The 12,335-nt window shown below is 38.6% G+C and overlaps 1 protein-coding gene across 3 annotated transcripts in view; it reads right to left on the bottom strand.

Annotated features, from left to right (window-relative positions):
- The window catches only part of ITSN1 (intersectin 1), an 87,833-nt gene that overhangs the window by 60,456 nt on the left and 15,042 nt on the right, over positions 1-12,335 (bottom strand). For all 3 annotated transcript variants that reach the window (XM_081198744.1, XM_081198743.1, XM_081198745.1), the window contains exons 2-8: positions 10,280-10,339; positions 9,192-9,284; positions 6,805-6,868; positions 2,560-2,720; positions 1,462-1,641; positions 824-917; positions 497-597 (exon numbers count right to left, since the gene is read on the bottom strand). In XM_081198744.1, the coding sequence (XP_081054870.1) occupies positions 497-597; positions 824-917; positions 1,462-1,641; positions 2,560-2,720; positions 6,805-6,868; positions 9,192-9,284; positions 10,280-10,307 (721 nt within the window). In that variant the 5' untranslated portion in view covers positions 10,308-10,339. The remainder of the gene's footprint in view (positions 1-496; positions 598-823; positions 918-1,461; positions 1,642-2,559; positions 2,721-6,804; positions 6,869-9,191; positions 9,285-10,279; positions 10,340-12,335) is intronic.

A 12,335-nucleotide genomic window follows, 5' to 3' on the forward strand; every position in this document is an offset into this window, starting at 1 on the left:
TATATGCACAGGTGTATGTATATTTTTATGTGTTGGTTACTTTAGAAAACTTAGAGTGTATATGTATATAATATTATAGTAACTCATAAGGTAAAAATTATTCATATTTTGAGTGTAATAGGAAGTGAGAAAGCTTGCTTCTCATTGAGATTAAGAAACAAAACAAAATTTAGAAAAAAATAATCTATGCAGATAAGCTCAACATCAAGATTTTCATAAAATGGAAGATTGGGGACTCTGAATCAGATCAAGGGCCCATCTGGTACAGTACCCTATATCCAGCAGTGGCCAACTAGATGTTGACTCACAGCAGAGCATAAAAGCCTTCCACGGCTGTTTGTTCCTCCAGCAACTGGTTGCCTCTGAATCTGGAAATTTCATCTTAGTATCATGGCAAAGAGACATTGATGGACCTGCCTCTTAACCCCTGCACTACACAATCTCTAACACATTTAGCAGAGTCCACATATTTTTAAAATTAAAAATGAAAGAATACCTGTTAAGTGTCCACTCATTGTTTTATCATGGCTATTGAAAAGCTGCCTATATTTCAGTCTTGATGACTGAGGAACAGCCCATTCTGCTGCTGGAGATGCACTGGAGTTATAAAACAGAGACAGTTATCCCATTATCATTCCATCACAATCAAACATGACAGAGCATCTGCTTAATTTTAAACTATGAATACATCTCTGAAACCACTCATTTACAACCAACCCCCTTAAACTGAATGGGAACATTGTGTCTGAGTAGCTGCAGAAATGTCACCTGTAACAATGCTGCCAAAGTGCATTACAAAGAAAAAGAAAACAGTCATACTTACCCAGGTACATCAAATGATTGTGCCTTTTGCAGTTTTGCATTTAACTGAGACCCTGCACCAGATCTACTGAAGGAAGAACTCTTTGGCAATGTGGCTGAAATAGAACAATTATGTTTTCAGGTCAGGGCAATTAAAGTACAGACAACCAGTTATTGATACAGTGGTGCCTCACAAGACGAAAACAATTCGTTCCGCGAGTCTTTTCGTCTTGCGATGTTTTTCGTCTTGCGAAGCACGGTCCGTCGCAACTGCGCCTCTTCAAGCGGCTTTAAAAAAAAAGTGTAAGACGTTTTCGTCTTGCGAAGCAAGCCCATAGGGAAATTTGTCTAGTGAAGCAACGCAAAACTGAAAAACCCTTTCGTCTAGCGAGTTTTTCCCTCTTGCAAGGCACCACTGTACATAATATATTTTGATAAGTAAAGGACAAGCTGTCAACTTCAGGAATTGATTTTTAGGTTAGCATGCTGCCTTTTGTTTTAAAATAGGCACTAAGACAGCTTACAACAAAAGCACCTTTTTAAAAACAATAAAAATTATAAGCAAGAAAAGGCAAAAATAAAAAAGAGAGTCAAAAGATAAAATAATACTAAAGGAGAGAGAAAGAACACTAGAATGATACTGCAAGTAACACAGCTTACCAGGATGACCAAAAGCAGGTAGAGGTTGTATAACAGCTGGTGCTCCATTAGCAAGGGGGGGCACAGCTGCTGTAGGAACAGAAGATACTAAAGGTGGAGACATTCCCACTACTGGAATAGACGCCATTGGCACTGGAGCAACAGCCGTAAGAGGAGGCATACTGGGTAGGCCCCCAATACCTAGAAGAGAGAGATTTTCATAGTTACCATCATTTACAAGTTGAATGGCCTTGGGTTTGCCAACTACCTCTTTTGTGTCTTCTACCAACATGGCTACTAGGAAGAGGTTGGAAACTTTCACTTCCATTTTCAACTAGCTTCTGCTTATTAGTATGTTTGACAGTAACAATAACTTAATTTGGAGATATTGAAACAAGACAACTTCATAATCATTCAAAGTTAGGTCTAAACCATTGTTTGGGTTTGTATGCAAGAATGTAACTGCTTTTCATTGAAAACAAAGCAAGGTCTGCCAGTCTCTTTCTTGCTGTTGCACCAGGGGAGCAGAGTGGAGTGCAGGACTCAAGATTCATGCATGCAATACCCAGCTTATTTCCTTGCCCTAAGCCCTGGAGTACACCAGGGAGCTAAGCGGACTCCATGAGGGCACTCAGTTCTATCAAATCAAATGCAATGCTATCAAAACCACCTCAGAATCTCCTATAGAAATTGGGTTTACTCTGTATTAGACTGAAAATAAATATTCTTAAAAGGTTAAAATGTGAAGATCTTAACAGTGAGAATAAACTAATATGCTGGAAGAACTGCTTGCAGAGTGGTGGTTAAGTATGAAGTAAACTGAATTAGGCCAAAAAACTAGTTTATTGGTGTAACTATTGTACACTATAAGGAAAAAAGGCAGGAAACTAAAAAACAAAACAAAACAAAATCCAATTCCTTGGACTGCTGAATGCAATCAAATAGCAAAATTAGTAGTGTTTCCTCTTCTAGTATTTCTGATCAATGTTGCACTTGATATTACTTTGACTTTTGCAATGACTTTTGAGAGTTGACTAGCGCATCAAGAAATGGGGGGGGGGGAGGGGGAGAGAAAGGCAAGTAAGATACCACATAAACATAAATGAAGTCTGCCCTTACCAAATCCTGGTGCAGTAGAAATGGCAATGGGAGGCTGTATCATAATAGGAGGCAATGCAGAAGGAAGCTGATAACCTTGAAGTTTTAGTTTGATAAGTTTCATAGCGATAGAAAACTCCAGCTGGTCCATTCTCCCATCATTGTTCATATCTGCCAGAGCCCTACATACAAATAAAGGTAATTCATGACTTGCACACCCTTCCAAAAGATGTAAAATAAATAAATAAATTTGAATTTGAATCTACACTACATTTATGCTATAAAAAAACAATTTTGCAAATCAATACATTAAATAATAATATTGTTATATGCTACCTGTACAAAATGATGCAATTCTGCTATATTGTACAGATCATATTACTACAAAGAAAAAGTGCTGAGCTGCAGTTCAGGATGAAACATACATGTTCTGTGACCTGGCACTAACATCAAAGGCAGCATCCATATGTAGATTTCTCTCCTGTACATTTACCCTTATGATGACATTATTGCCTTTTTATGTTTCCTTATGTCCACCATCAGCAGTCAGTAACGCTGAGCAGTGGTGGACAAAAACATTATGTTGTGACGCAGGTATACATGCCCAAACATCAAAGAGGAAGGAGGGAGGGAAAATTCAGTATCAGATTATTTTCTTTTGATGTTAGTCTCAAGTTGTCCATAAAGTTATTATTCCTCATATTATTTAGGTGTAATGTTTTTACTTCATCTGTATTTCCTACCAATTCCATAAATTAATGCCTTGCAGAGAAAACAACTATTTAAGACTATGCAAACAGTACTATTGCCTAACAGAAAACACAAGTATAAAATAATCAGCCCAACTAATCAAATCCAGCTTGAATGTTTAACATAGTAAACAACCTCAAGGAAGCCTGTTTTATCACCTTCTAGACTGAGAACTTCCTCAGTCAAAGGTGAACTAGATGTCAGTGACTCTAGAGTATTGCGGCTGCAAAAGGAGAGATGGAAATACAAAGTCCAGGAAATGATCTGATGTTAAAAATATTTAGTTTTTCCACAAATGAAGGTGGTATTAGATTTCACAGAAATTGTAAGATCATGGTTACAACAGGAATAGTGTAATACTGCCATTTAGTGATTTGTTTGTCTTCCCTCCCTCCAGTTTTCATATGTTTCAAGATGAAAGACTGACGTCATTTTGACTTGAGTATAACGACACTTCAAAGTCTGACCCTAAACCAGGCTTCCTCAACCTCTGCCCTCCAGATGTTTTGAGACTACAATTCCCATTATCCCTGACCACTGGGTCCTGCTAGCTAGGGACCATGGGGGTTGTAGGCCAAAAACATATGGAGGGCCGAAGTTGAGGAAGCCCGCCCTAAACCTAGAGTGCTATTATGATACCCATCATGTTTGTATTAATATAACACTACTCAACCTTTTTCCTTTTCAAAAACAACATGCTTACTCTAGGGGAGGAGCCAAAGCATAATGCTTTGAACGCAAAAGTTCCCAGTTTCAAAAGCCCTGCCCTCCTCAGCTAACAACAGTGCAATAAAGTGTTAAAAGCAACTGTATAATCAGCAAGGAAACAAATCAGTTACATAGTTGTAGGTGAATCTCACACAGAGACTAAAAAATGCAGCAAGACACAGACTTTCAGGGAAAATACCTTAAACAGAATATACCTTGAATAAAGAAAAAACCTTGAAGGTGGGGACACGGAGAGGAAAATGTAACCAAAATCCTCAACACAGAATCACTTGCACACCCAGTGACAAAGCTCACAACCCTAAACCAGAACAAAGATCGCACAATGAACCAGAACAAAAGACCAGAAGAGCATCAGCGAAAACAGGTCTGCTTCAAGTGAGGCAGGAAAAACGAACTGTCACACCAAGGAAGGGGATGACTCAGAGATTCCCTTGAAGTGATGACATTATTTCCCGATTAAGTGACTGAAGGATTACAAACCACTTTGTGGTGTCCTAGTGTCCACTCGAGAATAATACTGAACAAAATGGACCAATGCTTTGACTCAGCTTCATGTGCATTTACTTAGAAGTGAGTTCCGCTGAGTTTAATCAGTTTTACTGGAGTGTTGTATCTCAAAACGCTTTCCTTTCCTTGGTTTCACTATCTACCCTAATTTTCTAGTTCTCTACTTAATATTTAAGATGTACTTCTATCACCATTTTACAACTACACACAGGTCCTGCTATTGGAGCACTTGTTATCCAAAATGCCCATTTCCTTACTTCTTTCTGTTTGCAGGTTGGTGGCAGCCATTTTGGGCAGAAACCATGGAGAAAGGGAAGGGGGAGATGTGAGAAATCAGAGCAGGAAAGATTGGACTGGGAACTGCTTTTCCTTTGTATTCTGCTAGTTGGCTGCAGCAGTTTGGGGTGGAAACCAGGGAGGGAGGGAGATTGGACAAATCATGGATTGGAAATGTTTCCATAGGATAATTAGAATGTATTAGGAATTTATTTGTATTTGTATAAATTGTACAACTGGGGTAATATTGGGGTAATATTAGAAAACTAATAAAAATTTATTTGGGAAAAAAGAAATGTTTCCATAGGAAATAATTGAAATCAGCTCATTATGTGAACACTCATCTAACAATAAATTTCCTGGGGACTTGTTATGTTTGGATAGTAAGACCTGTGTGTAATTGAGTTATAATGTAAATGGTCTTCCATCAATGCAAAGAGTGCTCAGAAAACTACTTGGAAACCCCTAATTGAGGCCCCCCTTGTCTCCAAGGACAGACAGAGATGTCAAAGAGATGCCAAGTTAAAACAAGACACGGTACAGATCAAGTGATACCCACTACTTTCCTGGTGGTGAAGAGGATGAGCGTAGAAAAGGCCAATACACATACTGGGTTGAGCTGTGTCTCTGGAATGTAACGAGTGAATGGGCTCAGAGCAAATGGCCTAATTTCTGGCTATGCTTCTTCATGCTACTATCAGCATTTTTTGCTCCTTCCCAGGTAACATTTTCACAAAGACAGATCATAGCCACAGTCTAGAGAAATGGTCGTGGAAAACCTCAGCAATCTATGGCAATAAATCCAGTAACATATTTATTACTTTATGAACTCTGCTCTAGTGATGTCTTGTATCTACCATTTTCAATGTTTGAAATGTAGCACATTGAGAGACGTGTCTCATTTCAAACTGCAAGTGCCATAAATTACCACCTTGTTTACTATGATTAAATAAAACCTTTGCTTTCATTTGAAGTTTATGTTATCAATTCATTAGCTACTCAGGAAAATATAACCTGCTTGGTCTCAAACAGCACTACTGAAAGTATGTGGAACTTTTGTGAATTATGAATGCTCATCAGAGGGAAGGATACACCCAACAAGTGGTTTTCAGGGAGTACAGTTATCCTAGTAAAGCAAAAATCCAGTAATCCAGATTATACCTACTTAAATGCAGTTACTGTCTTCAGAACCATTACAGTTTGATTTGAAAGCCTACATAAGACACTTCTTAATGGATTATTGGCTTGCCAACGACAAATACTGTAAGAGGCCAGTAAAAGAAGTATTCAAGCAATAGATGCTATACTGTTTGTTAGTTCTACACATTTTACAAGAATTTAAGAATATCAACATACATTCTACAAGTCTGTACAAATGTAAGTATATATTGTTTATTCCATCTTAAAGCACAACCACCTTTCACATCACCATGGCTGTAAAATTTGTTTGCAGTACCTTTGATTTAAAACAAGGAGACTTTGTGACATAGCAGTCCTTAGCAAATAAGTTATGTGCCAAGACAGAAATTTATTAAGGCTTCAACAGATATGCATATTTAAAAGGCATTGAAAATCCTAAAATTCAGTAAATAAAGGCAGTTTGCAGGTCAGAGCTTATGCTTTAGGTGACTTGTTGCTCTTCTCTAGACAATAAAAAACTCCCATATATAGAATTTCTTTCAGCTTCTAATTTTAGAATCATGCTTCTACTTATTCAGCAAGTATTTCAGGTGGTTAATTTAAGGCTGCCTACACAAAGATATCAGCATGCAGTTTCTCAACTGCTGTATTCATGTTTACCACTTATTTCATTTCTTCATTTCTATTAGTTCTTTGGAGTGTTAAAAAAATGGTTTCACAAAGGCCTCAATGAGAGCCATTTTGACAAAAGTCCTTGTCTTGAAAAGTGCACTTTGAATAAAATAGATGAAATGTAACTGTAGAAAGTTAATATACTGCTTGTGCAATTTTTGTCTGAAATGAACTCCTGAAATTTACACTTACCATATCTGTGCTAAAACTGGTTGAGGTAACCCAGACTGGAAAAAAAAGTTTCTGGCTTGATCACCTGTCAGAAAGGAGGAAGTATTTCAAATGGAATGTCTTTAAGAATGATAAGAGAACCAATGTACAATAAATAAAATTTTTAAGTTGCACTTTTAGGGTGTTCAGTATATTGCCAGTTATCCTCACACCAGGGATGGGGAACTTGTAGACCTCTGTCGCTTGATTGACTCCAATCATCCTTGACCCAGGGTTATTCTGGCTGGGGCTAATAGAAGCCCCTGCCTTTTACCAAGCATGTATGGTAGATCAGTATTATATAAACTGGAGACAGGGGAGATTACACCATTGAGCAATCTACTCCCTTTTGCCTTGAAGGAGCCTCTACCCTCAGAAAGAACCCTATGTCAAGTTCAGTCTGGCCGCACCCATCAGTCAGAGAAAGAGCAGCTGTATGGTGCCTGCTTACCTCCTCTGTGCCAGAAAGAAAACTTGGTTCCAACTACCAATTGCCCTGGGATTGCAGGACTGAAGGGAAGAACTCTCTGGCCTCAGCCTTAACAAGAGGAACAATGGCTGGATTATCAGCAGCACCTCTGTTGTCCAAGCAAAACCAACAGCAAGGGAAGAACACTGTGGCTCAACTGGATGTAGTTGTCTGATTATAGCTCTTTATTCCTGGCAATGTCAAACCAATATTCTTTTACCTCTACTTCCCTTCCCTTGCATGCTTTGTGTTTTTAGTTTGTAAGGTTGAAGGACAGGCCTATATCTCATCTTTATTTATGTGAACTCCTCTGAGATACAAAAATTATAAACAAATAAAGAGGGTGTGATTTGAACTGGGCACTTCCAAGTCCACAAGTAAGCCCCTTAGCTACAATGCTACACTAGTTTTTAAAAATCCACATTACAGCCACCAAAGACTACATTTTATTAAACGAATACTGAGATACTATACTGAAATGTGTTAAAGGGGACGTGAACAAATTCTGAACTGCACATTACTACAAACTGAAACATCCTCACTTTAGTTACCAGGAAATTCACATTGCATTAACATCAGCTTAGATAAAAGGGAAACATATGGTTCCTGCTCTCTCTCCACTGCAGCAACTCTTCCTTTATTAGAATTATGTGCCTTGTGAAAGTGAGAAAGCAAACACTTTCTCCACAGAAACTGTTCTTAAAACATATGAATGACGATTTCTCATAAAACTTGGATATGCGTTAATGTTCTTTTCATTCAAAAATGTGTGGCTAGAAGACACAGCAGCACAGAAATGAGGCAAAACTGCCAACTTGTTACATTTTGGGCGATAAGATTTAACCAGCTATGGTCACTCTGTAAGTCTGATCCAAACCTCCATTCCTTCTAGTAAAAGGCAATCAAAATGATCAAGGGGGCTTGAGCGACTTACCTATAAGGAAAGATTAAACCATTTGGGGTTATTTAGCTTGGGAGGGGGATGTGAGTAAAGAGGAAATATAGTAAAAGTGTATAAAATTATGAATGCATACAAGAAAGGAGATTCAGACTAAACATAAAGAAAAACTCCCTGATGGTTAAGAACTGTTCAACAATGACACAGACTTCCTCGGATAGTGGCAGACTCTCCTTCACTAGGAGTTTTTAAGCAGAGATTGGATGGCCATTTGTCATGGATGCTTTAGTTGAGATTCCTGAATTGCAGAGGGTTGGACTAGATGACCCTCAAGCACAACATGAAGACAACATTATTCCTCTTTGGTTTATCCCTGTATACAGAATTAAGAGGTACACTACCTCTGAATTTTACTACTGTGACTAGTAAGCTGGGGTGCAGCAAATAGAAGAAACAGTGGCTGATAGGGCCAAGGGAAGTTGTGGTGGATCTTGCAGAACCAAATGTTTGGAGGCACCAACCATCATTTTTATATTAGCAAACTGCCTCACTTTCATACTACATCTGCTCCTCCTTTCTGCCGCTTATGGAGAACCATGCAAGAGGCAAATTTGACAGACAAGAATCAAAGACATTTCCCCCCATGCACAAGAGAGTCTGCTTCTTTTTTATTTAATAATATTATAATTATTCTAGAACTTAGATTCCAGTATGAAAAATAGGAGACAACCTATGAGCTAACTATACATATGATCAGAATCACAGAAATCGCACAGCAATGAGTTTTGTATTTTTCCTAACTTCAATTTGGCAATACATTTACAAACATATATTTTTAAAGTACTGGTACTTCCTTTGCTTCTCCTTGCAGTCTTAGAGAACAAGTAGCATTGCTAAGTTGCCTCTTGGATGCTTGATCTGGGGCAGCCCAAGGAAAACCTTAAATTGCATGATGGTGCATATTATCGCAATGGAAATTACACATGACAGCTATGGCATTACCAGTGATAAATCCAGATATTGGTTTCAAACTGTGGAACTGTTGATCATGTTTAGCTCTCTCTTCCACAGTTACGGCCCAGATGTCCAGGTTGCCTAATTCACAAGCAAGAGATTGAGATATTGTCAGGAAAAATAGGCTTTACAAATAATGACAGCATCAGCTATTTTCTCAATGTGCTATGAAGAATCTAAACACTGCTAGACTTGCAAAAAAAAAGCCCTCCACCACAGTGGCTGAAACAACTCCCATTGCCTCATGGGATGCTGAAGGAAGGAAAGCTCAGCAACTGTTATAGAGGAGACCAATAAGCATATATCCTTGCTGTGCATACAGCAAGCTGGTAACACAGGCTGCTAGCAACACAGCTACAGCTTGCTGCTGAAGATCTAGAATCTATGAATACAGTTGCCAGAACCCATTGGCAACCATAAATATCATTCTGGTGATCAAAACAGTAAAAAGATTCTTGTATTACAAGAAGATAGTGGTTTAGTCATTTAAAATGGCATCAGGATGTATCTTATGCTAAGATGAAGCATCACTGTATGGGTTGGTGGGAAGAAGTTGTTACAATGCACACATCCTCTACCCTGTAACATCCCTCTAGTCAGCAGCAGGTACAAAACAAATAGACACTTACTGTAGCCTCTGTTGAACCAGAAGCAAAAAGCCTTCTCTCCATCTAACTATTGGAAAAAGTAACTGGCTACCAAGGCCAGTCAAAATGTGTGAATCTCCAGCAAAGGTAGAAGATTAGGATCAGCAGGTGGGCCCCCAACTAATTTTAGGCATAAATCCCCACCTAAATCGTAATACACAATCTTATCAGACCCCTGGGCACAGGTTATATTTGAGCAACAACCTCTTGCTGCCTTTACCTTCAGCCATGCCCTGCATCAGCCTCCCCCACTTTCAACAGCCACCCAACAACACTCAACACATATAAGCAGTAGGGTGATTTTTTTCAACAACTGCAACTACACACTAAGTTTATTAGTGTGTTCAAGCCCAACTATATTTTCCTCATGAAGCTGGAAAGCAAGCATGAACAAGAAGCATTGGGGGGGGGGGTCGTCCTAATACTTACCAGCAAAAGGTGTTGGAAACTGAGCCATGGTTCAATCACCTTTAACTTGCTAATAGATGCCTGGGGAGTAAAGAGTGGCACATTAAGACAAGCAGGTATACAGGTATTTCTTCAGAGGTATTTGCTTACTATCATATAATTTACTGATATACAGAAAACGAGAAATTCTTTATAAATGCAGTAGTCATGTAAATATAATCAAGACAAAAACGGTTTCCAAATGCTATGAAATATGCCCAGGGCAGCAAGCATAAAATATTAAAGAAATACAATATTCAGCTTTCTTCCTGCTCCCAGTTACAACATTGCTCCTTATTTCAGAACCTAGTTGTTCCTGGCCATCAAATACTCAGCCATCTGCACTTAGCTGCATCCTTAAAATGGCCTTTTATTTTTACCCTATTGCTACCCTGCCTCTGTCCTCCACTGGCCCCTCTGCCAGTTACCAGTTCAGAAACCTCACTCATTACCTCTGCCTACAGCTCTGGAGAATTTCCCTTTCTGTGTGTATTATAATCAATATAGACCCCTGTCCGTATACTAAAGATTGAATTTGGATCACCAAGTTCTAGAGTATCACATTATTAAGACAGAGAAACAGCAAATATAGTGAAATCTATTTTATCCATAGCCTGGGGGAAAAATGAGATACAAGTTTTTCTTACTATGATATTCAGCAATTATGCTCTACAATATGTGCATGCCTGCTATGACTACAATAATTTTGCAGTCACTTTCTAAAATACTAAATATCTTTTAGCCATATTTCACTGTTTCCCAGAAAACTCCAGTGGAATTATATATGATGTTTAGCAATTATAACATGAAGAATGCTAATAGCTCTTTGTTTTCCCTAAAATCTTATATCCACCCAAATAACACTAAGAATATGTACATCCCATATCTATCCAGAGGCAACCCATTTGAGAAAGACATCACCCTTCAGTAAAATAAAGTATGTGGGTTGCATTCAATGTTAGTTCTACTGGGAACAGGCTCGTTGAAAGTAATGGACATGACTAACTGAGGTCCATTAATTTTAATGCAGCTACTCTGAGAATAACTTTAATGAAATACATAGGGTTGTATTCAACCAAGTCTCAAGAGGTTTGAGGGAATTGGTGAATCACTTAGGACAAAAGGCCAGGTAACCTCCTAACACACACAATAGCAAGCTTTGGAAAACACATGACTCAAAAATGTAGACCTAATAGCCATTTATTATGTTAACACTCAAGATTCACCGTTCTACAGCAGCCAAAATCTGTTGTAAAACAAGGATAGGGAACCCACTGCCCTCCTAATATTCAGACTTCAACTACCATAAGCTAAGTAAGCGTAACTAATGGGCACAGATGATGGGTACAACAGCCCAACAACATCTGGAGGACCAGATTCCATAGCCCGGCTCATAAAAGTTGTCACCTATGGTTTGAAAGCATAAAACCTTTCTTAAACTTTCAGACTAAACGGAATATGAAGAGGAGGAGGAGGAGGAGGAGGAGGAGGAGGAGTAATACTACTACTACTACTACTACTACTACTACAAATTTATTTCTTGTACTCCACCCATTTGATTCCTTGCCCCAACCACTCTGGGCAGTTTCCACTCCTGCCTCTGCTCCTTACCTTGCACAACAGCAGAACATGGGAAAGGAGCTGCCCAGGTTTCATTGTCAACAGAGTCTGTTGACTCCAGGTAAGGAAGCCCTTCAAACTCTCACCAACATAAAATGATTAAGTACCATACTCCAAGAAATGAATGGCACTCACTCTCTCTCCCAAATGCTCCTTGAAGTAAAGCAAAATCTTCTCCCAATCTTTTATAGACTCTGCATAGCTCAATATGTTAAAATATGCTAGCCACATTAGATGCCCCCATGATTGCTGATCATTGTATCCCTAAGGAAAAAGATTGAACAAGATAGACCCCATTCCAACAATAAATTAGAATGCATAGTAAATTACACAGAGATTACCAAATTACTACCATAGAAGTACGTACAACAGAAACTTAGAACCACACCCATTTGCTTAAAAGAAAAGTATGTTTTTC

This window comes from Podarcis bocagei (assembly GCF_964188305.1).
Source record: "Podarcis bocagei genome assembly, chromosome: 6".
Lineage (NCBI taxonomy): Eukaryota > Metazoa > Chordata > Lepidosauria > Squamata > Lacertidae > Podarcis > Podarcis bocagei.